This window comes from Peromyscus maniculatus, chromosome 17 (assembly GCF_049852395.1).
Source record: "Peromyscus maniculatus bairdii isolate BWxNUB_F1_BW_parent chromosome 17, HU_Pman_BW_mat_3.1, whole genome shotgun sequence".
NCBI classification, from domain to species: Eukaryota; Metazoa; Chordata; class Mammalia; order Rodentia; family Cricetidae; genus Peromyscus; species Peromyscus maniculatus.
Window position 1 is genome coordinate 58,178,998 of NC_134868.1, and position 27,108 is coordinate 58,206,105.

Below are 27,108 nucleotides of genomic sequence, written 5' to 3' on the forward strand. Positions count from 1 at the left end.
TTACTGTTCCTTTGTTAGGATACATGTTACACATGGATGTGTGCCTTTCCCTTTTGTTTTCTACAGCTGCAGATTTATTCACAGATTTAGAAAATGCATTTCAAGGGAAAATTGACGCTGCTTATTTTGAAACCAGCAAATATCTATTGGATGTCCTCAATAAGAAGTACAGCTTGCTGGAGCATATGCAGGCCATGCGGCGGTACCTGCTTCTGGGCCAAGGAGACTTCATAAGGCACCTAATGGATTTGCTCAAGTGAGAAGCTCCATCTTTAAAGTATGCAGTATCTCTAACGTGATAAAGACCTGACATCAGGAGGAAATGAATTGAATTCTTACCAAGTCTGTGTTTAAAACAAACTACACAGATACAATTTTCGTGGCTTCAATCCCTTACTTTCTTCTCTGGTTGCCAGCAGACCATCAGATGTGTGCCTTGCAGAGTTCAGGGGGATGCCTCATGTCCCAGTGAGCGCCGTGACATGTATAGTAGCTCCCTGAGTGGGTGGAGTTGGGGAATAGTCACAGTCAATTTTGGCTTCAATTTGAAGTTAATTTGATAAATGCATATTTTAAATTGAGAAGTGTTGCCCTTCTCACTGTGTTCCCTGTGGTCTTCCTCCTGTTGTGGAGCATCCACACTTGGTGTAGCTCAGGGCTCCAGACAGGGCTGATGAGGAACGGGCCACGTGTGGGCACAGCAGGGCGGTGTTTTCATTGAGACACTTGCTGGGAATCAGTGTTCCCTTTGGGATACACAGTTAAACATTCCTCTTAGGACAAAAAAATAGCAAGTTACCTTTGCACCTCGCCTGTGCTAACGAAGCTGATGCTCTGGCCCTATGGCCTCAAAGTTAGCTTTATCTGACTTCCCTGGAGGTCCAGTCCCCAGCTGTCCCATCTCATCCCCTGGGGAGTTAGTGTGGTGGTGCTGACCTGGAGCTCCTGAGTTAGAGCTGGCCACTGGCTGGTGTGGACGCTTGGCATTCCCATACACTGTAGAGCATTTCCACACCAGAAGTGAGGGGGCAGCAGCTTTCCTGGAGAGTAGCGTGTGTGATACGGAGCTGTTAAAGGGAAGGTGTTCTCTAGGGGCTTGTGGGAGGAGTGCACAGGGTGTGGGGTGTGCAGAGTGGGCACGTGTGTGCGGGCAGCCCAGCCAGGCAGTGCAGAGAGAGGTCTGGAGAGCACTGCAGACCCCGCTGCCCTCTGCCCTCCTGGGGTGTCACCGGACAGTGCTGCGCTCTCTTCTCAGAGCTGTGGTTTAAGTGTAAGGGAGACCATCAGTCTCTCCTGCCTTCCCCTTGTCTCTGCATAGGCGCACCCGAGGTGATCTCTTAATCAAGGAGTGGGCGCTTCGTGTTTGGAAACACAGCATGGTGGTGTGGCGCTGGTGGGCCTGTGGAACTATGATTTTTATACGTGTGTAGACATTGAGTCTTTGTAGGAAATTACAATAATCCTACCCATAGGCCAGTCATAATTGGGAAATTTCATCAAAATGTATATAGCATTGTAAGTACCTTTAGCCTAAGCTGAATGAAAATTAATGTTTTAAGTATTTTGAAGAAATGTGCTTTCTACAACCCTGTGTGCAGTTAATATCATGAAGCTTTTTTTGATGAAACAGTTTGTTAAAAGTATTTTAATAGATTTTAAGCACAGAGGTAGGAGAAAGAAGCACTCAGAAGACAGCAAAATATTCCAAATCATAGTGTGCGTGTTCAGAGTGGCTGGCTTTACAGTGGGTACTGTAGGCAGAAGTTTCTGCCCCACCCGCAACTCCTAAATACCCAGCAGCTGCTTCCCAAGTTACCACACAGAAGCTTATTTTAGTTATAAATGCTCAGCAGGTAGCTCAGGCTTGTTACTGACTAGCTCTTACACTTAAATTAACCCATAACTCTTATCTACGTTTTGCCATGTGTCTTGGTACCTTTTCTCAGTACAACATTCTCATCTTCCTCGTGTCTGGCTGGTGACTGACTCCGCCCGTCCTCTTCCCAGCATTCTTAGTTTGTTGGACCACCTATACGTCCTGCCTGGCCACTGGCCAATCAGCGTTTCATTAAACCAGTTCAAGTGACAAACGTTTACAGTGCGTAAGAGGATTATTCCACACCAGGGTACCACAGGGTTGTGGAGCTGTACTTGAAAGGGCTTCTAAGAAACCTACCTGAGACCACAGGGTGGATGCTAGGGGGCACCATAATGTTTTTATAACTACATTTATCCATCCCGTTTGTCTTTTTAGTTTTTGAACTTTTACCTTTTTTAATTCATAATTAAAAAAAATTTCAAATAACAATAAATTTAATTTTAAACACATTTCTTAAGACCAGAACTTGTTCGCCCAGCAACAACTTTATATCAGCATAACTTGACGGGGATTCTTGAAACCGCTGTTAGAGCCACCAACGCCCAGTTTGACAGCCCAGAGATCCTCAGGAGGCTAGATGTGAGGCTGCTGGAGGTATGTGAGGCTGCTGGGGGCGTGTGAGGGTACTGGGGGTGTGTGAGGGTACTGGGGGCGTGTGAGGGTGCTGGGGACGTGTGGGGGTGCTGGGGGCGTGTGGGGGTGCTGGGGGCGTGTGAGGCTGCTGGGGGCGTGTGAGGCTGCTGGGGGCGTGTGGGGGTGCTGGAGGCGTGTGAGGGTGCTGGGGGCGTGTGGGGGTGCTGGGGGCGTGTGAGGGTGCTGGGGGCGTGTGGGGGTGCTGGGGGCGTGTGAGGGTGCTGGGGGCGTGTGAGGGTGCTGGGGGCGTGTGAGGGTGCTGGGGGTGCTGGGGGCGCTGGGGGCGTGTGAGGGTGCTGGGGGCGTGTGAGGGTGCTGGGGGCATGTGAGGCTGCTGGGGGCGTGTGGGGGTGCTGGAGGTATGTGGGGGTGCTGGGGGCGTGTGAGGCTGCTGGGGGCGTGTGAGGCTGCTGGGGGCGAGTGGGGGTGTTGGGGGCGTGTGAGGGTGCTGGGGGCGTGTGAGGGTGCTGGGGGCGTGTGAGGCTGCTGGGGGCGTGTGAGGGTGCTGGGGGCGTGTGAGGCTGCTGGGGGCGTGTGAGGGTGCTGGGGGCGTGTGAGGGTGCTGGGGGCGAGTGGGGGTGTTGGGGGCGTGTGAGGGTCCTGGGGGCGTGTGAGGGTACTGGGGGCGTGTGAGGGTGCTGGGGGCGTGTGAGGCTGCTGGGGGCGTGTGAGGCTGCTGGGGGCGTGTGAGGCTGCTGGGGGCGTGTGGGGGTGCTGGGGGCGTGTGAGGGTACTGGGGGCGTGTAGGGGTGCTGGGGGCGTGTGAGGCTGCTGGGGGCAGCTGAGTCCCAGTGTCCTCCCTAGTTATTGTGTCAGGCACAAATCGGTAGGTCATTCCTGGAAACGAAACATCCTGGGTGTGCTCTGCCCTGTGTTAGAGGAGGCAAGTTCCCCTGCTTAAGTCGCACGCCGTCTCACTAAGGGGACAGCTCCCAAGGCAGACGCTGTGCATGAAGCAGGCCCCACAGAGCATGGGGGCGTCACGGGTGTTCAGCAGTAAACTGGAGGTGATTCGAATGGTCAGCAGGCAGGGGCCACATCTGCTCCTCAGATGTGGTGTCTGGCGGTGGTATGACAGAAGGGCCGTGCTGGAGGTGAGGCTGTGAACAGGAGTCCTTACTGGCTGATCTCCGGTCACTACTAGAACCCACTGGTTCTCTTGACAACGGGCCTTTTGAGGTTTAGGGCCTGATAGGAGGCCGTGTGGTTTTGTCCTAAAACGGTTCTGAACTTGGAACCTGTCTGTGGTGTTGGCAGCGCACATGTGGTGTGTCGCCCTGCTTCTCACCACTGTGGGTGCTGTGCTGGTGAGGAGGAGCCCTCCGCTGGCTCGCACACGGAGCACTGCCTGGTGTGACGCCTGTCCCTTACTTTACCACGCTTTCTTTGAGCAGTGAGCAGGTTCTTCAGCAGTAAGTACAAGCCTTTCAATCGTGTGTTGTTTATCACTGCAGGTGTCTCCAGGTGACACTGGGTGGGATGTCTTCAGCCTGGATTACCACGTCGACGGACCAATTGCCACCGTAAGTCATCTGTGTCCTCCTGTGATATTCACAGCTGCTGGATTGCTGGACATTTTATTGTTTCAGACTGGCTTTCTCGTCTAAAAACCAAGGTTCCAAGTAATTGTGCTCTTAGGATATGCCCACTGAATGAGTTGCTTAAGCCAGATAATTATTAATGAGAGCTGAAATGCTCTATTATTTTAAGAATTCTTAGAAATATCATTTGTTCTGTCACAGGTTTCAGCAAGTGCTTAATAAACGCATTGTTCATTTTACACCATTATTCTTAGACTGTAGCAACTAATTTAGGATAATTTGGAAGGAAGCATAAAGTGTATTTTCGGGGAATCGTATTTTTCGTACTTAGATGAAATTGGATATTTAGCATTCATTCAAGCAGGCGAGTCGGTAGCTGTCACAGCGTTCACGGCCCTTCCACTCGTGTGTGAAGAAGGAGGACCATTTCTCCTGCTCTGTCACAGAAGCTTGCCTGGGGGATTGTCTTTACATGTCTGCGTTAACCGCCTTTCTTTAGGACTGAGTGAGTCCTCCTGACCACAGAACCCCAGAGACTTAGTCATCTCTGTATCTGAAGTGCTGGGGAAATAAATTGTATATCTTTCATTATTGGGACTGTTTGCTAAGCAAGGTCTGGCTGGGCTCTAAAATCCCGTCCCTAGTGGTGGCTGCAGAGTGGCTTCCAGACTGTCCCTTCTGTGGGGTAGATCACATCCTTGCTGTGACCGTTCCACAGAAGCCACATTCACAGAATGCCCCGTGTCTTAAGTCCACTGTGGCCTGAGAGCTGTTAGGGAGGGTTCTTTGACTCATGAACCCCATATTTGACTTGGATCAAGTCAGAGCTCCTAGTTTAAATGCGTACCTGTTCTTAAGTTTAATCTTTCACCGTAGTCTGAGTGAGTGGCTTTTCTCCTCAGCTTGTGTCCCGAGGAGTCATTAGTTTGCGAAACTGTGTGGTATTTCAGCAAATTATTTAAGACTTCGTATCATCTGCTTTGTTAGTTGATGTGCGTTATGTATTTTCATGCATGAAAGATACAATACCAAGGCCCGGGATGTAGCCCGGTGCTAGGGCACTTGCTTAGCATGTATGAGTAAGGTCCTGCGCTCCGTCCCAGGCCCCGAGGCCGAAGACGCCATAGTACAGATAATTGCATCGACGGTTAAGAAAGTGAACGGGCCTTGAGGAGGAGCTCGATGGTGGTCTAGGTGTGTCATGTCAGAGTGACGTTGTGTGCTGTGTAGAGCTAAGACTCGGGTTTTGAGTAGAGCTTTAGCAGGACTGAAGAATAAAATAGACAGTTCATACCACAGCTTTAGTTTAATGACACATCCGTGACAGCTGTGTCTGTCCACAGGGTCAGTTTGTAGCCAGCTGAGTTGTTGTGACAGATGGACGATGACGAAGAAGAAGAAGAAGGACTCTTTGGGTTGTTTGGTAGCTCAGCCAGGAATGTGTGTGTGTTGGGTGCTCTCCTGCATGACTTCAGTGTTGTTTGTAGGTGGTGCAGTCTTAGCAGTTGCCATGACTGTAGGCATATTCTCACGCAAGCACACGTGTTCAAACTGGTATCGAGCTCTGTTTGTCAGATTTAATTGTATGTAGAAGTTGCCGAGATAGAAAAGGAGGGCCGGGAGAGGGCTCAGTGAGTTAAACTTGGCTGTACTGGCTTGATGACTGCAGTTCAGGTCTCTGGCTCTCATACTGAGTAGACGTGGTAGCCCTCCTGCCCAGGGCACAGGAAGCAGAAGCAGGAGCGTCCCCGGAATGAGCTTGCTAGCTGGGCGAGCTGAATTAGTGAGCTCTGGGTTCAAATAAGAGACTCTGTCTCAATAATAGATGGAGAGCAGTTGAAGACATCTGCGTGCATATGCACCCATTACACACACACACACACACACACACACACACCAAAAAAACCCACGAAAGATAAAAGGAAGCCTATTGTATAAATACAGTGTTTTTTTCTGCTTTTCCCTTGGTTAATTTGTGTGTTACCTGTTTCCGTTCTATTCTCATTAATTGAGGTTCTCATTTTTTAACAGAAGTTAATTATAGTAGGAATAAATCTTGTAGCAATCATATAATTATATCTTGTATAATAGCAATGTTAGCTTCTACTAATTCTAAGATATAAAATGTCAGTGAAATTTTTGGGTAAGTCTAATTTGGGACGTTGTGAAATTCACAACCCAGGTTACTGAAGAACACATTAGCTAAATACAGCTCATTAACTCTATGAAGTATTTCTGGTTGACCTTGAGTTCTGCTTTTCATGAGTCTCATGTTATTTGTGGTCCATCCAGATTGAAGTGTGGTGAGGTCACTGAGTCTTGATTCCAGCTGCAGAAGGCTGATTTGGAGGCCTTGTGGCCATGCTGTGTGCTAGGACCTGAGGTTGGTGAGGGAGGCTGAGAACAGGACATCATCAGGGCTGCTGTCCCACACTGGGCAGGATGGAGACTTGCTCGCTGTTGAGGTCTCTGCAGATGAGGAGGAGTCTGGAGCTTGCTGCTGTATATCGGGACTATAGTTTCCCTTAGGTGAGCTGTGGAGCCAGATGGTGAAACTGCTGTGGATGACTCCTGCTTCCCGGGCAAAGCAGTGAATGTCTTCCTCTTATGTAGTCAGTACATGAAAGATGGCTTAACTGAATTTTTAAAATCCGTGAGACTGTGTGTGGTACTTCAAAGGCCACTCCAGGATGTGTCATGTCAATAAAGAACAATCCAGTAATTGACTCATGGCATCCAAATCAGTCATGTTAATTTCTGTTATCACAGAGTGATAATTAGTAGTGTAGGAAGCAAGTGGTACACAGATAATTCCCCAGGCCCCGGATTTGATTTCCAGATTACTTAAGAGCAGTTTCCAGTCACTCCTGTGTGTAGCTGTTTGCATGCCCTCCACCGTCCTCTTCCTCCTTCTCCTCCTGTTCCTACTCCTCCTCCTCATCATCGAGTGCCTTCCAGAGCTGTAGGAGGAAGTGCTAAATGGTCTCATTAATAAAAAAAAACAAAAACCCAGAGCCAAATAACCTGCCACCCAAGGAACAACATGCCAGCAGACCAGTAAAGCCATGGAACATGTGTGTAGCAGGAATCTTAAAAGCTCTTATTAATAAAATCAAACCTGAGGCGAGTTATTGGGGTCCATGCTGGTAGATCAGAGAGACAGAACAAGCCACAGCTATCTCACCTTGCCAATTCCTCAGCTGGTCTTGTTTCCTCAGACTGGAAGCTTCTGTGTCCTCATCCCAATGGCTCTCAGCTGAACTGCTGCTTAAAAGCCTGAATGCTTAACCAGCCAAATCTTCTAGTTTCTGGTCCTCACGCCTTATATATCTTTCTGCTTTCTACCACCACTCCCTGGGATTAAAGGCTGGCTTTCTGGGATTAAAGGTGTGTCACCATGCTTGGCTTTTTCCAATGTGGCCTTGAACTCATAGAGATCCAGAGGGATTTCTATCTCTGGAATGCTAGGATTAAAGGTGTGAGTGCCACCATTTTCTAGCCTTTGTATCTAGTGGCTGTCTGTTCTCTGACCCCAGATAAATTTATTAGAGTACACAATATTTTGGGGAACACAATACCACCACATTTCCTCTCTTTTTGTCTAAAATTAAAAAAGCTTATAACTAATACAAGAAAAACTATCCAATAAGTATATACAATATATACAGCCAAAAATTACATTAATGATATCTAGTCCATTAACATTTGACAGATTCAGATAAAACCTCCATTATATATATTAACAATGTCTAGTCCAGTAACATCTGATAAACTCAGACCAAAATTTTTTTCATTATTTAGCTTATTTAAAACAAGTAGTTCCTTTTTAAAAGTAGATTCTATAATCTCCCTTTTTATCTTATCATATCCATATTCTCTTTTTTCTCTTCACAATACATTCAGTAGTCTACCTTTTGTCATTTTTATATCTTCCCCTTTTTCTTCAGTGTAGATTCAATGATCTACCTATTTATCCTATTATTTCTTTATCTTTTTTCTCAGAGTAGATTCAGTGATCTATCTCATATCTTATTCTCTTTTTCTTTTTTCTTTCTAGGGGTGAAGCTTGAGCCATAGTCCATCCAGTTCATAATTAATATGAGCCTCTGTGTGTTTATTTGGGTCCAAGCGTGGGTGGGGGAGATTTGTCCGGATCACAGGGCCGGGCAGGACCAGAGAAACCTTCAGGCTACACAGAGCCTGCCCTTGAGTGGTATAGGGGGTATGCATAGGCGGTCCTTGTGGCGTAGATGTGCAAGGTACACAGAGGAACACAAGCTGAGCTGGCCTGCAGCTATAGTTCTGCTAACGTGTAAGGAGCAAGGTTCAAGTTCCACGAGTCTAAGGAGACTGGCGTGGGGTCTAGATGGACCAGTGGGAGATGAAAAGGTGGGTAGGTTGAGCAGCACCCAGGGTCTCCTGTAACGGCCAGAGGACAGACATGGACAAGGCAAGGTGCTTTTGGGATCCGAGCTCCCTCAGAGCAGAGTGTGGCCTTCCTCCTGTGCTGAAGGCACATCCTGTGCAGGGTCGGTGCGGCAGCTGGGACGGAGTGTGTGTGCATGTGCTTCCTCCAGTGGCACTTACCTAAATTCCGTGTCCTTTACCCATGTTCAAGTGTAACTGGAGAGCCTGAACGTTTATTTGTGACACTTAGCCAGCGCAGGAGGCCTGACAGGAGGAGGGCGGGAGGGGTCTCTGCATCAGGACCCGTCCCTTGGGAAGCCACATCCAGGGCATCAGATAGAGGTGTTGGGAAGGAGTCAGTAATCCTGTGATGATGACCTCAGGGTTGAGGTGCTGCTAGGCTAGCTTCTGCTTTTGTGGCTGTTGTCACTGAAGCGAGTGACCCCTCTGTGTCTCTTAGAAGTTGGGGTCACAGTCAGGTGTCCAAGTTTAGACCGATGTGGGCTGGGTTTAAAGTCCTGGCGAGTTACGGCTGGAGAGTTGGCTCAGTGGTTAAGAACACTTGCTGCATTCCGGAGGACCATGTTCTACTCCTGGTACCCACACAGCGGCTCACAACTGTGTCTGTAGCTAGAGTCCCAGGGGACCCAGTGTCCTTTTCTGGCCTCGAGGGATACCAGGCTTGCACATGGTGTACAGACACACATGTAGGCAGAACATAAAGCATAAAATAATTGAAAAAAAAAAAGCTGGGCATGGTGGTGCACACCCTTAATCTGAGCACTTGGGGGCAGAGGCAGGCGGGCCTCTTGAGTTCGAGGCCAGGCTGGTCTACATAGCAAGTTCTAGGACAGAGAAACCCTGTCTCGAACCGGATGGGGGAAGAAAAGTCCTGGTGAGCTGTCTTCCTGCCATACCACCTCTGCCCTGTGTCTCAACTCCAGGACTGCTGGGAACATACCTGCCACTGCTGCCACTGGGAGTCTGCCTGCCTGGCCTACAGGGACCACGTGGCCGATATGGTTATGGTGTGGTTCTCCTGGAGCGTGCTGTACCGCCTGGGATGTGCTGGAACCCTCCCTGTGTTTGCTGATTTCGGGAGGCTAGGCCCCGGACTAGGAGACTCTTTGCACAAGCCACGGCCTGTCTTTTGTCTCTGTAGGTGTTCACACGAGAGTGCATGGGCCACTACCTGAGAGTGTTTAACTTCCTGTGGAGGGCCAAGCGCATGGAGTACATCCTCACTGACATCCGGAAAGGACACATGTGCAATGCGAAACTCCTGAGGAACATGCCAGGTAAAGCCAGGGGAGGCCAGGGAGCCTGCACCACCTCAGAGTAACTGCACGGAAAGACTCACTGTCGTGTTTGAGTTTGGTTTTTGAAAAGGCTTATTTGGATCATTGTATTTTGACTTCCTTAGAGATTTAGAGAAAATTAAGTCACGGTGGATTTTTTCCCCATGCCATGAAGATTCTTTTAAAATCACATTTGTTTTTTCACGACTGTTCATGGGTGTAGTTGTGTGAGTGCCTGAGACTGTGTATGTGTGCTGTGTGTGCTTGGTGCCATGAGACCGGAGGAGGGTGCTGGGTCCCTGGAACTGGCGTCACAGACAGTGTGAGCTGCCATGTGGCTCCTGGCCCTCTAGCCCAGAGTCTCTGAAAGAACAGACTGCGCTCTTGAGCCGCCGTTCCAGCACCTGGTTTAATTTTCAAGGAAGGAAAACCTTCCAATAGGTCCTTGTTCATTTCAAATTCACTTAGTGCCTTAATTATATTCTCTTGGAGGTGTTAATTTTTATTTTGACCACTATCCAGGATGTGGACATGTTTTATATTTTGTAATTTAGAACTATAGTTAAGAACTTAGGCATTTGGTCAAGATTTTGTTAATGTTACAATATTGAATTACTTCAGTTATGAATAATTTTGAGTTCATTATGTTGAAATCGATTATGAAAACATTTCATAAACCTCTAAAGAACAACTGAACTGAATCTGCCCTTGGATTAGTAAAATTAATTGTTATAAATAAGCACAGTTGTTTGAAGGAAGAGGTTTCCTCATCACTACTTCGGTTGTAGGCTGACTCTAGACAGCTTCCAAAGGACCCAAGCCAGGGTGACCGCAGACAAGAGTGGCCTGTACCAGGGTCTTGACACAACCAGCTGGTCACTGATACTGGACCCTGGTTGGTGGCTGAGGAGGACCAGGACTGGGATGCGGCTGCTTTCCTGTTCCTGTGATGAAGCTGACAGTGTGGCGGATGAGCGCGTCTCCTTCACCGCCTTCTCTCTCACAAAGAAGCTGGCCTCTCAGTCCTCAAGGGGAAAGAACAGTGTCTTTGTGCAGAGCTGAGGCGAGGCTTGTGCAGTGAGGTGCTGCCCTCTCGGCCCCTGTCTGACCCTGCAGTTGTGTTCTTTTGTTTAGGCTGTGTGCTTGCTCACAGAGATGCACAGTGACGTTTAGACAAGTGTGGAAGATAGTTCACTCTGGGAGGGCTGACGGCAGAGCGCACTGGTTGGAGGCAGTGTGGTCTGTTATGTGTAAGATACATAAGTAAGTGGCCGCAGGTTGGCTTAGTGGTTTAGAGCACTCTTGCTCTTGCTGAGGACCCAGGTTCAATTCCCAGTACCCACACGATGGTCACAAACACTCTAGTCCCACCCAGAGGAACTGATGCCCTCTTCTGACAGCCTCCAGCCCCAGCATGTATGTGGCGCATGTGCGTACATGCAGGCAAGCTGCTACTCATACAACAATAAAACAAATGCTAATTTATCACCAGATAGTAAGAACAAATGAACCTAAAGAAACGGAAGTAATAATTCCCTTTGAAATGAGTGTGTATGAAGCAACACATTACGCCTGGACTAAAATGGTGACATGACATGCTGCTTCTCTGACCGCCGAGTAGGACTGCTCCTGCTGGCTGGGGTCTGCAGTGAGCCCATGCCCCTGCTGAGCGCTGTGTCTGCCCTGGAGGCGCCCTTTCAGGTGCGCAGTCACCAGTCAGTCCTAGAACCTCTCGGGAGGCATTGTGGGGACCTCCTGTCACATGTCCTTCCCTCCAGTGGAGAACAGTCCAAGGCTGAGCGAGGGAAGGGACGGCCAGCGTTCTGTGATCGCGTGTCTGTACCATGGGTTGAGGCTTAAGTTTATAGGAAGGCAAAAATGGAAGCCTTGGAAAAATGAGTCATGAACAAGCTAAAGTGAACCAAAGGTGGAAGGCCTGTGGAGGAACCCAAGCCAGTTTCAGAAGCCCTGCACAGAAGCCATGCATGAGGAGCCTGGAAGAAGGGCACATATGATAGTTTCCCGGTCACTGCGCTGTAGGAAGCTTTGGGGACATGATGTTGTCGGATGGGTGTCTGGGCTCAGCCTCCTCCTGCGTCACAGCCTCACTTGCCACTGCTACTGCTGATGCCTTCTGCTCAGTGTTCTCCTCTGCGAGGCTTGTCCCTGCAGCAGACAGTAAAAGTCGGGAGGCTGAGCCGGCCTGTGGTCTCCTGAAAACCACAGGGGATCAAGGGTTCACCTTCTGCATACACCACATTGGATCACTTCTGAAGTGAGCACTGTTACTCTGCACTCTTGGGGTGTGTGTGCAGCTGCTGAGCCGCAGCCGGCAGGGTCTGCATTGCCTGCATGTGTGACGGCCATGGCCGTGCCGGCTGCCTTTGGGAGGATGGCAGTGGTTCTGGACTGAGGTGTGGAAGGGCAGTTTGTACGCATTGCTGATCATCGGAGGGAGAAGAGCGGCGCTGAGGAGTGACTGGGGCTACAGTCGGATGTGCAGCACAGCCAGGCTGCTTGGCCGCCGTTTGTGTGTGTGTGTGTGTGTGTGTGTGTGTGTGTGTGTGTGTGTGTGTGTGTGTGTGTGTGTGTGTTGATCTATTTAATGACGATACATCTTACAGCGATGGTACCTTACATGTCTTCCTCTTCAAAACCTGTGTGTGCGGAAACAGCTCTCCGCCTGCCTCGACAGTGCCACTGTCTACGAGATGAAATCTGCAAAAAAGTCCTCAGAACAGCACCCAGCTTGAGCCCAGCAGTGAGCCATTGTCTTTGTGAGTGACACTTGCCTGTATTTCACACACACCGAATGAGGTTAGGAAGGGCATGAGGGCAGCTGGATGGTGAACACAAGACATGAAGAAAAACGCTAGTTCCTGAAGCATCTTTAAATCCCAAGTGTTAGAAAATGAATCAGCTAGGTATTTGATGGAGCCACCTTAAACAGAGCAGGGCCAGGGGAAGTGCAAGTTGGGGAGCGTAGTTTGAAGCTTTGATGAAACTGCCTTAGGGCATTTCTTTAAAAAGGAATCTTGGACTTAGGGCCTGTCCAGGAGCGCCCTGCTGAAGATGCCTGGGACACTGAAGATCTCTGAGTAGCCCTTAGAGGGCGGTAGACAACCAGGAATGAATCTGCCTAGCGTCTTGGTAAGCAGAAGGGAAGGCTGGTCATTAAGAAGATTTGAGTATCTGCCTGCATTTGTGTGTGCGCACTATGTGTGTGCCTGGTGTCTTCAGAGCTGGGGGAGGGTGCGGGTCTCCGGAAATTGGCATTACTGACAGTTGTGAGCTGTTATGTGGGTACTGAGAAACTGAACCCAGGTCGTCTGCAAGAATAGGAAGCGCTCTTAACCGCCAAGCCATCTCTCCAGCCCCTTAATAGACGTTCCTAACTTGCTGTGTAAAACTGGGTGTTAACCCAACGGGGTACACTTGTATGTTCATTGCACCTCAGTGCAGGTTGGTGCTGCTCTGAGACCATTCTTACAATTTTTTATGGTTCTTCTGGGCCATCATAAAACATACTTTAAGCATGTATTTTGTATGCATTTTCAGGGTACTGGATAGAGTCAGGGGATAGCAGGTATGAGTTATATATTCAGGTATAAAGGAATCTGCTGTGCTTTTAAATATAGCCCATATTCCTCAGCCTACCAGCAGCTGGCAGACTGTTTGGACTCTTTGGCCAGAGGGGACAGCCGTGAGGGTAACAGATTTCCGTCGTGCCCGGAGGGGTTGATCTCAACTTTGTTTTCCAACAGCCAGTGGCCTCACTGTCAGTTGTTACTATGGAAGAGTGTCTCCTTCACAAGGTGAAGTGATGGGTTTTCCTAGGAAGAAAACCATGTTTGTCCAGTGTGCAAACTGAAGAAGGCGCATGTTAACATTGGTCAGTGTGGCCCTGGTCACGCAGGTCTGTGGGCAGGGTTTGAGTCCTGGGATGGAAGTGAATCAAGCAGCTCTCCAGCTGGATCGCTCAGCCTGGAGGCTGTTGCAGATGTACTCAAAGTGCACAAATGTGAGGTAGCATGCCCTGATACACATGGAGGTTTCAGTGTGCACTGCTGGGCTCCAGGGAGGATCCCCTGGAACATTTACCATTAAGGGGGGACAGGCAGAGCCCTTTCCTTCCAGCTCGGGGCAAAAACCCAGAGTAGCTCTGCAGAGACTTTCCTCTGAGGTTGCAATCATGCATAACAGAGCGCCTCTAGACAGAGGAAGGTCAGTCCTCTGCGTGGAAATCAGAAGTCCAGTTGTATGGCGTTAGGTTAGCTAGCCCGGTTTCAGTAGAGAAAACCACACTCTGTTCTATGCTTCAAGAGAACTGGGAAGCATAGTCTCCTTGTCAGATGCATGTCCACCCTTATGTGACTTTTCCCAGGGAGATGCGAACAGACGTCTGCTAACTGCAGACAGGGAACCAAGTCAGACCACAGTAGTAATTACCCTGAAGTTGAGTTCTGCAGACCAGTGAGTTTACTGGGGTCAGGAGTATTGGGGAGGGGCTCCTTGATGGAGCACGTGTGACCCAGAGGCAGCTGCATCACCGGAACCCCATCCTGGCTTGGGCACGGCTAACCTAAGCTGTGTCCCTGGAGCTCGCTCTGCACCCCTGTAGATGCGCAGGCAGCTGGACACGTTGACAGGCCTCCTCCCGGCGGTGTCCCTGCCCCTGTAAAGACAGGCCTTACAGCTTCTCTGGACTGGGGAGGTCCATATTAACAGGCTCACCCACCTCCCTCTGTCTGCTGGGACTGTTGCAATTCAGAGAAAATGGCTACACAGCAGCTGTATTCATAGATTCAGATTCCAAACTGTGGGGGACCTGTGGAGTGTGATACTCCTCTGAGGGTCCTGTGCTGGGTGCTGGGTGGGTGCACTCCTGGTTAAAGGCTCCTAATAGTCACGGGGGAAGTGGCATGGCACCTGTTGTGTGGACACGTAGCTCTCTTCAGCTATCTGGGGTCCTGATGGGAGCAGTGGGGAATCTCTGGAGTTTTGTAAGGAAGGTGCTGTGACTTCTGCACATGCATGTCTACTCCCTGGAGTCCCTGCCTTTCTTCTCACTGAAGTAGGGCCCACCCTGAGCCCTCTTGTCATGAGATGACTAGGGGGATGTAACTAGTCCATGTGTGGTGGTTGGGCCAGAAGCAGAGAAGACATAAGGCTTCTGTTGATGCATGATGCTCACCTCTGTAAAATCAACTTTATACTCAGCTGTGTGCTGTGTATGTGTTGCATGTGCCCATGGCCAAGCAGAGACCAGAAGAGGGCATCATCTAGTGTTCTTCTGTCACTTTGCACCTTCCTCCCTAGGCTGCTAGTCAAGCAGCCCCTGAGAGGCCCTGTCTCTGACCCTCCAGTACTGGAGTTCCAGGCATGCACAACCGTGCTTAGCCCTTCACATGGGTACTGGGGATCTGAAATAACGTCCATGTGCTTGCAAAGCAAGTCCTCCTACCACCGAGCCACCCAGCGCTGTACTTATTTGTTAAATATGATTGTATCTTGTTTCATGCTGTTCCTCCTCAGGCCTCATCTTTGATAAAGTAATATGTCTCTCCTTGATTGTGTAGCCAGGTCCTTTAGCTACAGCACAGAAGTGGGCGGAGAGCTCGTGTCCTGCTCAGGGGTCTGGAATAAGGCTTGTGGCTTCATTGGGGGGCAGCTTGCGGCAGAGGTCTGTGCTGTCACCAAGCACCTCCCCTGGTGACACCCTGTCTCTTGCAGAGTTCTCTGGGGTGCTGCACCAGTGTCACATCCTGGCCTCCGAGATGGTCCACTTCATTCATCAAATGCAGTACTACATCACCTTTGAGGTAAGCCGGCTTCCGCCCCATGCTGTGTGGCTCAGCAGTGTGAGAGGTGATGCCTTCAGAAGAACAGGCCCTCCAGAGTCTCAACTCGTCCTTTCAGGTTCTTGAGTGCTCCTGGGATGAGCTTTGGAACAGAGTGCAACAGGCCCAGGACTTGGACCACATTATCGCAGCACATGAGGCGTTCCTGGACACCATCACCTCCCGCTGTCTCCTGGACAGCGACTCCAGGGTAAGGCTCACTCCTACAAACCAGGACCAAAGCTGTCTAACACAGCAACTCGGGGTCAGTGGTCACTGAGAAAGGCTCATTAAACCTGGTATTTGAGGCTCACTTTCTGAACAGAATTGAAGTAAAAGTGAAGTGAACGCATGCTCTCACAGCTGCCATGGCTGTGACAGTGGTGAGCAGCAGTATACTGTTGACGGTGTATGGAGCAGGAGACTCCGTCATGAACGACGCCCTTTGGAGCTGTGGCGGGATGGACACCAGAAAGGCACCTAAGCATCAGAACAAGTGGTGGCATGTATCAAAGGCCCAGAGAATGCAGAAATCTGGAGCTCTGGACGTCTTCCTCTTTCTCCCTGCTGGGAATCAGTCCCAGGGCCTTGCATCCCTAGACTGAGCGCCTCATCCTGTGGTCATGTTGTTAGTCTGTAGGGATAATGTGTTTAGTTAGTGGTGTATGACTGCATGAATTCCAACAGACTGTGCACATCTGAGCTTGAGCATCTCCTGGCTAGGGCTTTCTGCTGAATTCCTTTCTTGTAGAGGGCCCTGTTCTGGGAAGGTGCTAAGTAGTAAGGCTCTGGAGTTCTGATTTCCTTTAAAGATCCGGCTCAAGAAAGAACACGTTCTGAGTTTGAAGTAGGGGACTGTGCATCTGTGTGAAGTACCAAGAGCGTTTCTTGGTGTGGATGGCTCAAGACACACGTAGGGCGTGCGTCTGCCTATACTTTACCAGGGCTTTTGTTTTGTGTTCCAGTCCTGTGCATTAGCCTACTGTGGTGGAGAAAAGTACTGGATAAACTTCATTGTTATAGTGTGACAAATAGTGACCAAAGGCATTCTATGTGGAATTTGCTTTCTAGATACTGAAATGATGGCCTAAAAGTGCGCAACATACTTTGAACAATATTAGTAACTCATGCAGTATGCACCTGAAGTGGTCTGGGGTCCTGCTGACCACTTTTACTAGGTCCAGTCTCTGTGAGGTTTCTATTACAGTGGGTATCACCTCTGTCACCTGGCACCCATGTTTGTTATGAAGGGGGCCTTTGGCCATTCTGTGATGTGTCATAGACGTGGAACATGTGGGCCAGAGTCAATGTTCACACCAAAGACAGGCTCTCCTTGTGACTCCAGGGTTCTTCTGTTTCCAGAGGCACGATGTAAATTTGTAGGAATTAAATGATGTGACTCACCATGGTAACCGACTTGTAGATGTAGCTGCTACCTTTTTCAAGCTGTGGGAGTCATGTTTTCTGTTGTTTTGCATAGGTTGAACAGATGTGAAAGTCACCAGCTGTAATGTTGGAATTGTTAAGGACTGCACCCGCAGGGCACCCTGTTCAGTGTGTTCTCTCTGGCTCTGCTAACGTGGGGCCTGAGCCATGAAAGGATGGGGAATGGCTGAGAGACAGGTTGAGTCACCCTGGCTCTCACCTTTATAGAATAGCTATTGTGGATATGGGCAGAGTCCAGAGATTCTGCTGCTGCCTGCCTGTGGGGCAGTGGTCATGGGGAGTGTTTGGGGGTCCCAGTCGGCTCACTGAAGGAGCCTCACCCCAGGCTCCAGCAGGCCTGGAACTGTGCCTTCCTGGGTGTTTAATATAATGATTGGCTGTTGTTTGTTGCTTTAGGACAGGGTCCTGCTCTGTAGCTCAGAATGCCTGGAACTCGTGGTCCTCCTGACTCCAGAGGACATTGTCGTTGTTTGTTCCTAAGAAAGAAATCTCTTGTATAAAACAGAGTAAGGCAATCTGTTGTGGACATAGTAATTTCAAGTGTGGTATTTTGATTATGCCACTTGTGAAAAAGTCAGTGATGACAATACACAGAGCTAGTTGGAAGGAGGGATGACAGACAGGTGCAGATATGTGTGTGTCTCATCCTTTGTTTGTGTAGTGTTGAAAACCCTGAGCAGCCCACTGAGAAGGTGCAGGCTGGAGGCAGCATGGAGCGTGCAGTTGCAGACCCCTGGAACAGACCAGTACCCACAGTGCACATTCCACTTAAAGGAAACGTCAGTTAGTGACCTCAGGGGCAAGGCAGTGTTCCAAAAAGAAGGTGTTTTTGTTTTTGTTGTTTTCACATGACTACAATAGAGAAACTAGAGAACTACATCCTTATCAAATTTAAATGTAGCCATCTCCATTCTAGTTTTAGCATAATACAATTCTGACAGAGAACAGGATGAACTTGCTTGAGCCTGTGGTCAGAACCAGCCATGTGACTGCCTGTCAGGAGTGGTGTCCCCTGATCGGGTCCTTCTGGCTCTCTGCATTGCTGTGCAGTTGAAGGACCCAGGTCACATGAGTGCATTATGGGAAATGAGAGCCAGGGATTGTTTATTTCCAGCGTCTGTTCTTGGGTTAGCTTGTTCTCAGAGTTGCTCAGCAAAGGCTCTGGTTCTGTTTGACTGGAGATTCAGTTAGCTCAGCTGTCGGTGACACTGCCTGACACCTCAGCATGGCCTAGAGATGGGCAGTAGGGACAGCGTCCTTAGCTGTGGAGTGAGTGTGGGATAGCTGCTTCTCTCCAGGCTGGCTGGAGCTCGTCTTCTAAAGTGTGATGGTTTGAATGAGGATGGCTCATATGTTTGAATGCTTGGTCCCCAGTTAGTGGAACTGTTTGGGAAGGATTAGGAGGTGTGGCCTTGTTGGAGGAGGTGTGTCACTGGGGCTGAGCTTTGAGGTTTCAAAAGCCCAGGCCAAGCCCAGTGTCTCTCTGCCTGCTGCCTGTGGATCAGGATGTAAAGCTTTCAGGTACTGCTCCAGTGCCGTATCCATTTCCCTGCCATGATTTTGGAATTAAATGTTTTCTATATGAGTTGCCTTGGTCCTGGTGTCCTCTCACAACAATAGAACAGTAACTAAGACTCAAAGCAAGGACTAGGAGGAGCCTCTCCATCTAGACACACACACAGAAAGCACACACGTGGTATTTAGTGTGTATACATCCTCAGTTCACACTTTGTGCAGTACATTACTTTAGAACAGTCCATTCTCAAGAGTCAGAATTCAGTGCTGTGGGAATCCAGCAGCAACCAGTGAGCAACAGTAACCGCTTTGGTAGGGTGGAGGCCTCATTACCCAATGGCTTCCTAGTCACCACTAGTGTCTCTGCAGTTTAGAGGGCAAAGCACTAGTACAATATCTTTGAGTAGAAGTGCCTCACTAGCACGTTGAGGTTCTGTTCATTTGAGAACGCTGTGTCTTTTTAGGTACTTTTAAATCAGCTCAGAGCTGTGTTTGATCAAATTATTGAACTTCAAAATGCCCAAGATGCAATGTACAGAGCGGCTCTGGAAGAATTACAGAGACGACTGCAGTTTGAAGAGAAAAAGAAGCAGCGTGAAATCGAGGTACGGTTTTTTTTTTTTTTTTTTTTTTGGTTTTTTGAGACAGGGTTTCTCTGTGTAGCTTTGCGCTTTTCCTGGAACTCACTTGGTAGCCCAGGCTGGCCTCGAACTCACAGAGATCCACCTGGCTCTGCCTCCCGAGTGCTGGGATTAAAGGCGTGCGCCACCACCGCCCGGCTCGAGGTACGGTTTTTAACCCACACTCTCACCGTTGGCCGGCAGTCTGGGCAGCGTCAGCAGCAGCCGCTCCCCTGCTGAAATCGGCACGCACACAGAAGCGGGCGCAGTCCAGTCGGAGGACGTTCTGACTGCTGTCCCATTGAGTGCTGTCCCGGTGTCCGAACTGGACACTGTCTGTACTCTTGTCTCCAGAGTCGGCCTCTTGAAGCTGAGGGACCAGACACCCTGACTTGCTTACTGACGCATGAGCTAGGTTTCCTTCGGACATTTTTGTGTATTCCCAGTAGCCTGAAATAAGTAAGATCCATTAGACAAGTCAGGCTGGTGGTGGGGTTCCTGTTCTTGCTCGCCTGGACCGTCTGCTCTGTCTAGGTGCTTGCCTCGGGGTCATGAAAGGCAGCTTGTTTGGTCGGCAGTTAGGCTGGTTTACTGCCAGCCCATGTGAGGGGCCTGGCAGCCAGGTGTCAGGCACTGAAGTATGGTGGAGTTTGGAAGCAAGAGGATGTGTCCTTTTGGTACTACTGGGTTATCTCCTGGCTGCAGTGGTTTGTGGGTACTTCTGAAGAGCCCTGGGATTTGCACACACGTAATCTCCTGATCCATGCCAAGCAGCCTGTGTGTGACCGACAGACGCAAGATTCTGATAATAGCTCAATGGCTGGTTGTGTGCATGGAGGTGGTCTTCCCAGATGTCAGCTGTCAGTGACAGAAGGGACACAGCCACACGAGTGTGGGTTTATTGGGTGTGTTTCAGAGAGAGAGGGAGAGCCGTAACGCTGAAACTGCCTGGCAAATTTATTTAAATCCAAAAGGTAAAATAATTTTGCAACAGTCATGCAGATGTGGGTCCACTGGGTCTGTGAGCGCTGGCGCTGGCCCCTGAAAGGGTTTCAGCACTTGAGTGCCTTGCTGCGGGGGTTGGCTTCCGAATCTGTCATGCTGCTGTTAGGTGGAGCGGTCCCAGAGGTCCTTCCTTCTGCAATTCATGGCTCCTCTCTACTCTCTTCCCACTTTTCTTCTCAAAACCTCCTCTGTTATTATGATATTTCCAATTCAAATTTAGGATTGAAGGGCTTTTACTTCCTTTAGTTTTACAAACTACACTTTATACATTGACACTCTTGGTTCTAGTATTAGCATACTTACTTCCTGCCGCCTGTGACACCCACACTTCTGTACACACCCCTGTGCGCAGTAGGATTCCGGGACCAGTACCAGCCACAGAAATTGAAAAATACCGTGACTAGTGCTGCTTCCCGAGAATCTGTCTCACTAGGGGATGCATGCCGAGTCACGTTGTCCTGTCCTGTGGAGTGGGTTCATAATGGTGACCTCTCATCGCAGTGCGCATTAACTGGCTTCATTTCTGCTGTTCTCTGTGTAGTAGAACGTGGATATGAAACTACAAAATTTTTACTAATTGATGTACCAAATGGAAAATATGTTACAGAACATTTGAGATCATTCCAAGAATACAGGACTCTTTGTATTGGTCTAATAAAATTACTGTAACTCACTTTTGCAAAATAAAGGAAAAGATTAATTAATCCCCGGGAAGATCTGACTGAAGATCTGGGTGGCAGATCTGCCCATTGGTGAAATGCTGAGAGCGTCTTAGGTGAGAGTGAGCCTGGGAACTGCTGGCTTCGCACACTGCACCGACCGTCGCCAGTGTGAGCACGCAGGGAAACAGGTTCTTTTGCAGAAGTGCTGGACATGAAATCCAAGATGACCCTGAGGTGAATTATTGGCATGAATAAGTGTGTTTTCCCAGCTATTTAGAAATCAAAGTTAACATGCAGCAGTCAGTTTTCTTTCTATCAGTGGCAATTGTGATGGACGCTTAAAAGAAATGCCACTAAAAAGAATTGTAATCTGCACATTTCCATAAGGAGCTCCACAACTTGACTTCCTTCAAGTTTTGATATCCATCCAGGCTGCTGAAACCAGTCCCCTGTGGATCCTGATGTTCTTCCAGTTGTAACAAACCATCCCGACAATAGCAACCTAAGGGAGAAAGGGCCTTGTTTCCCCCACAGTTCCCGGTCCCCGGTGGAGGAAGCTTGAGGGAGCTGTATCAGCCATCAGGAACAGAGAGCCAAGAATGCATGTGATCAGCCAGGGCCCAGCCAATGACAGCTGAGGTGGGTCCTCCCCCTCAGTTAACACTTTAGAAAACCCCTCCCAGACTTGTCTCCAGGCCAGCCTAATCTAGGCAAGTCTTCATTGACACTCTTCCCAGGTGATTATCCATTTCATCAATTTGATAACTAAAACTAATCATCACAACTCCCTGCTTGTCTGCTTGACGCACAGATACATTACTTTAAACCACACCCCACTGTCTTAGTCAGGGTTTCTGTTGCTGTGGTGAAACATCGTGACCAAAAGCAAGTTGAGGAGGAAAGGGTTTATTCGGCTTACTCTTACACATTGTAGTTCATCACTGAATGAAGACAGGACAGGGACTCAACAGGGCAGGAACCTGGAGGCAGGAGCTGATGCAGAGACCATGGAGGGGTGCTGCTTACTGGCTTGCTCCTCATGGCTTGCTCAGCCTGCTTTCTTATCGAACCCAGGACCACCAGCCCAGGGATGGCTCCACCCACCATGGGTTGGGCCCTCCCCCATCAATTGCTAACTAAGAAAATGCACCGTAGGTTTGCTTACAGCACAGTCTCATGGAGGCATTTTCTCCATTGAGGTTCCCTTCTCTCAGATTACTACAGCTTGCGCCAAGTTAGTATAAAACTAGCTAGCACATCTTCTGTCCCTCGCCCTCAAAGTCTCATGTTACTCTCCTAATGTAGAAACCAATTTTCAAAGTTTCCAGCCTTAAAAAGTTCCATTGTTTTAGAAGTTCAAAGACTCTGAACTATGAACTCCTGTAAGATCTAAACAACTTGCATACTCTAACATCAAACGGCACGGAATTAACATTCCAGGTTCAAAATGAAACAATCAGGAGCATGGAAAGGAATAATCAAACTAAAACCTCAACTCCAACAGGGCTAATACCAAATCCTGCAGTTCCATGTCTGGCTTCTGGGGCTCATGATGAAGTCGGCCGGGCCCCAGAGGGTTCGGGCAGCCGCATTCCCTCAGCCCTCCCACTCATGATGAAGTCGGCCGGGCCCCAAAGGGTTTGGGCAGCCGCATCCCCTCAGCCCTCCCACTCATGATGAAGTCGGCCGGGCCCCAAAGGGTTCGGGCAGCCGCATTCCCTCAGCCCTCCCACTCATGATGAAGTCGGCCGGGCCCCAAAGGGTTCGGGCAGCCGCATCCCCTCAGCCCGCCCACTGTGGCACACAGCTTCCCTCCCAGGCTCAGGCCAGATCCACTTCATGCCAGTAACTCTTCCTCGAACATGTCCGGTGATCCTGGCATCCCCAGCACGCTGAGGCCTCTACCCCAGCTTCACACAGTGGTCTCTGAGGGCTCGCATCTCTATGAGCACCTCAACGCGGCCACACAGTGCCTGACCTCAGCTGCGCTCCGTCACCCTTCCTTCCTGTGTCTTTTACACCTTTAAAACCAGTTCCACCTTCTGGAGAGGTAGACTGACTGCCCCATGAACCACAGCTGTGTCAGCTTCTGTGTGCTGACCCGAGGAAACACTTTTCCCTGGGTCCCGATGCAGACACCAGGTTTCTCTTTGATGGTGGGGAGCTCTGTAATAGCCACAGATGCTGTCTGTCCTTCACTGTCAAAAACTTGAAGCTTGTCCACACACCTTTCTAACAAATAGTTCATCATCTTTAAATTCAACTTGGCTCAAAAGCTCTGGACACTGGCAAAATGAAGCCAGATTCTTGCTAAAACATTCCAGGACTGTGCCTGGTCCATTTACTGATAGTTCTTGTTCTTGGAGGTCTCAGGAGTGTGGCCTGGGTGGCTGGAGATAGAGGGCAAATAAGCTGTTGGTCTAGTGGCTAATAAGAGGTGAGAGCACACATGTGAAAAATTGAGAAGGAATAGACGGTTTATTTCCTTAGATGTATGCAAATAGATTGATATCTGTAAATGAAGCTCGTGGTCTGTAGACACCCAAATGGCCTGCAGAAGATGTGCTAAAGGGCAGTAAGCTGTCGAAAGTACCGTTAGCTAAGCTGTCAAAAGTACCATTAGCTCTGCTGGAAAGGCTCCACCCTGCCTAGCCACAGTTCCAAGTTACGACAGGGCCATTGCCAGACTGTGTGAAGCACCTAAGGCCGATAGGACTCAGAAAGAATGGGCCTGAGTTTTCAGTACCAACGGGCAAATCACATACAATGCAAATGAGAAATGTTAGCAAAATGAACAATTTCTCCAGACCGAGGTGTGTGCCGGGAATGCAAAGGTTCAGATCAGAAAATCTAGTCGATGGAAGAGAACTAGGTAACTCCCGTACAGGCTGGCTGGACACACGTTCAGTGAAGTCTACCATTTGCTGGGGGGAGGGATGAAATGGTCTCACTGTATACAACCCAGTCTGGCCTCCACCTTAACCATTCTCTTGCTTCAGATGGGATTACAGGTGTGGGCTACCAGGCATGCCTGGCTGAAAATGACGTGTTAGAATGAGAATAGGTGAACGTGTCCAAGGGAGATTGCCAGGGGAGTCGCGCTGAAGTCAGGAGTGCCAGCACTCAGTTGACTAGTGCCCTAGTGCCCACTGTCTGAATGAGGAACGTGGAGGGACCCAGGGCCATCTGTACCACAGCACCAAAGCCACAAGAAGACGGGTTAGTGGGAGTGGGTCACAGTGGTATCTGAGCATATGACGCCGTTAGCGGTACGTGCAAGGAGGCGCCCGTCCAGCAGTTGAACTTGCTGCTTCTAATTGTCCAGGGCCAGTGGGGGGTGACAGCGGCAGAGGAAGAGGAGGAGAACCGGAGGATCCGAGAATTCCAGGACTCCATACCAAAAATGTGTTCACAGTTGCGAATATTGACACACTTCTACCAGGTGCGTACAGTACAAGCCACAGTGCCCTCTTCCGTGACTGGCTTGCTTTGAGAGGTTAGAGATGTGGCTCATCCTTGTCGCATGAGCAGCATCCAGGGTGGAGTGTCTCGGGAGCTGGTGGTCCCCCTGAGGATTCATCCTTGATGGGCTCCCCTCGGGGCAGCTGTAGAGCTAGCATGAGAGCCTGGATGGGAGATTGGCCCTGGGGACCTGTGACTTCTCCTGCTCCCCAGAGGGACTGCACTGAGGGACTGCACTGAGCCTTGGGTGGTGCAGGCCGAGTGTGGCCTTGTGGAGAGATTGAAACCATGAATAGTCACAATGACTTTGCTACATCACCATCTGACAGGACTTGTGTCCTACATGAGGGCTGCTTTCACAGTGGTGTGGAGTCCCAGTAATGGTTTTGATCTAGGATCTATTCCCCCATAGAGTGATGACTGAGCGTGCATTTGTGAGCCAGTGAGATGTGAGAGAGAGCAGGGGTCCCTGAGCTCTGTGCTCATCACAGAATAAGATGCTTTGGCATCCATGGCTGTTTAGTCCTGTAGTGTGAGTGCAGAGGGGACATCAGGAGGCCAGTTGCTCTTCCACGGAATGTATGCATTGCCTGTCTGACTGTACAGGCAGGGACCCCTGATGGGAGCAGACAGGCTGAGCGACTTCCTGCTGGAGGCTCATGGGTACAGTGGCGCTGGAGGGGGGGCTGTGCATGGACAGGGCTCCGACTGACTCTGCTGTGTTTCATCCTAGGGTGTTGTCCAGCAGTTTCTGGTGTTGCTGACGACCAGCTCTGATGAAAGTCTCCGCTTTCTCAGCTTCAGGCTGGACTTCAATGAACATTACAAAGCCAGAGAACCCAGGCTCCGGGTTTCTCTGGGCAGTAGAGGGCGGCGCAGTTCCCACACGTGAGGCTTAGCGGGACTGTGAGACGCCCACTCACGCCAGAGCCTCCAGGCAGCAGGGAGCTGCAGGCGCCCCTGTCTGCACACAGGCCACAGTGTTTCAGCACTCCGTCTGCCGGAAGAAGTCTCATCACCCACTGGACTTGAGTGTAATGTCACCGAGTTCAGCAGGCTGCTCACCTACAATGTAGTCTTCATAGTTGAGAGATGCTGTGATGTGTTGGAGCATCTTATTTCCACCATGTAATTTATATTTGTCACTTTAAACAACAACAGCAACAGTTTCTTGCCACAAAAAAACTAGGGCAGTGGTGTGTTCCTAACTAAGAGTAATGTCACGCTCTTTCCTACCATCTTCTGTAGAGACAGTTTTTGTTACCATGGTCACACTAAGTTGAAACATGTCTCTAGGAAAAGGAAATATGTAAATGTTTTACTTTGGTTTTAGTGTTTAAGACACTAGCCTGCGTGAGGACATCGATACCCAAGCGTCGCCTTCACCTACTTGTTCTTACTTTCTCTTCCAAAGTTTACATTTTGATATTTAGTTTGCTATTTCAAATAACTTGTAAAGCAGTACAGAAGAGCAGGAGCCATGTGGAGAGGGGGTCCTGGGCGAGCACAGCCCAGCTGTGCAGACCAGCAGCGGAGCCCTGGGTACGAATGGAGCAAGGCGGGATTGTTTTATTTTCACAATTCTGAGAAGTGTTGGAAAGAAAGAGCTTGGATGTTGGAGGTTCCCTTCTTCCCTATTTTTTCATTGTGAATATTTATATACTACTGACCAGATGATGGAGGGAACTGTTTTTTTGTAAAAATGTCCTATCCAGTCACATAATTATGCCTTTTTTATGTTGCATACGTGAGAACTTAGAGAATTAAAGACCATTATCTTTCAGATGTTTTGCCTGTTTCTTGAGTAGTCTGGCAAAACTGTCCGCTTCCTGGGTCTGTGAGTTGGAACTGGTGGAATTTGGTTGACTGTGTTCCGGGACATGTGCAGTTTAGTTTGTGAAACTCATACACCACTCGGAGTGCAGAACTTGAGGGAGAGCAGGCAAGCACTGGTCCCTTCCACCAGCTGACAGCACAGCCTGCTCTCTTTAAAGTTCCGGGGCACTAGAGTCCTGGCATCACAGGAGCGAATTCACGGTGACGGCCAGGAGTTCTTAGGACATAGCTTTAACTTAATCTTGCCTTAAAAGTTTACAGATGCCAAAGCTGCCTGTAGAGGTCCTTGCCTGTGACCTCTACCTGGGTGGCCGGGACAGGAGGACCAGGAGTTCAAGGTCATCCTTTGCTACACAGGGAGTGTGAAACCGCTTGGGGTTCATAAGCCCCGTCGTCCCCCAAAAATTCATAAAATCAGAACTTTGAAGCAAGTTTCCACATTGTAAGACATTGCAGCAATTCTGGTGTATGCTGTATTCCTGAGAAAGATTTCCAGTGTCCTTTGCTCATGGGCACTGCTCTTGTCTTGTCTGGTCCCAGTTCCTCCGGGGTTAATCCTCCGGAGGAGCCCCACATCCTGCTCTTGAGTGGCTCCTTTCTCAGGGGCAACTGAGGAGGAAGAGGCTGGCTGGCCTGGGCCTCACTGTGCCCTGCCTACTTTCCGGCGACTGCTGGCCCCTGAGAGCTGAAGGAGCACACCCCTTCATCACCCAGAGAGGGATTTGCGGGAGAGGGGGTCCATTTTCCTTGGGAGACAAACACAACTGCCAGTGTCCTCACGGTGGCATGGCAGGGAGACAGCTGTGCCAGGCCTGGGAGAATCTGCCAGTCTTAGGAATGGCGGATGGCACTGTGAGGAAGCCCCTGGGCAGCAGACACTCTGAACAACATGAAAACACTGTACCCGCCTCTCCTGGGTAGGTGCTGCAAATGATGTTTTGACAGTGAGTGAGGAGATAAACAC

General features: G+C 49.5%; 1 protein-coding gene across 1 annotated transcript in view; it reads left to right on the forward strand.

Moving 5' to 3' along the window:
* The window catches only part of Tubgcp3 (tubulin gamma complex component 3), a 63,272-nt gene extending 37,181 nt beyond the window's left edge, over positions 1 to 26,091 (forward strand). The window contains exons 14-22 of the mRNA XM_006981314.4: positions 67 to 256; positions 2,338 to 2,473; positions 3,967 to 4,035; positions 9,623 to 9,758; positions 15,492 to 15,580; positions 15,678 to 15,809; positions 19,024 to 19,164; positions 24,172 to 24,288; positions 25,042 to 26,091. Of these exons, the coding sequence (XP_006981376.2) occupies positions 67 to 256; positions 2,338 to 2,473; positions 3,967 to 4,035; positions 9,623 to 9,758; positions 15,492 to 15,580; positions 15,678 to 15,809; positions 19,024 to 19,164; positions 24,172 to 24,288; positions 25,042 to 25,200 (1,169 nt within the window). The 3' untranslated portion in view covers positions 25,201 to 26,091. The remainder of the gene's footprint in view (positions 1 to 66; positions 257 to 2,337; positions 2,474 to 3,966; positions 4,036 to 9,622; positions 9,759 to 15,491; positions 15,581 to 15,677; positions 15,810 to 19,023; positions 19,165 to 24,171; positions 24,289 to 25,041) is intronic.
* Positions 26,092 to 27,108: the final 1,017 nt, after the last annotated feature.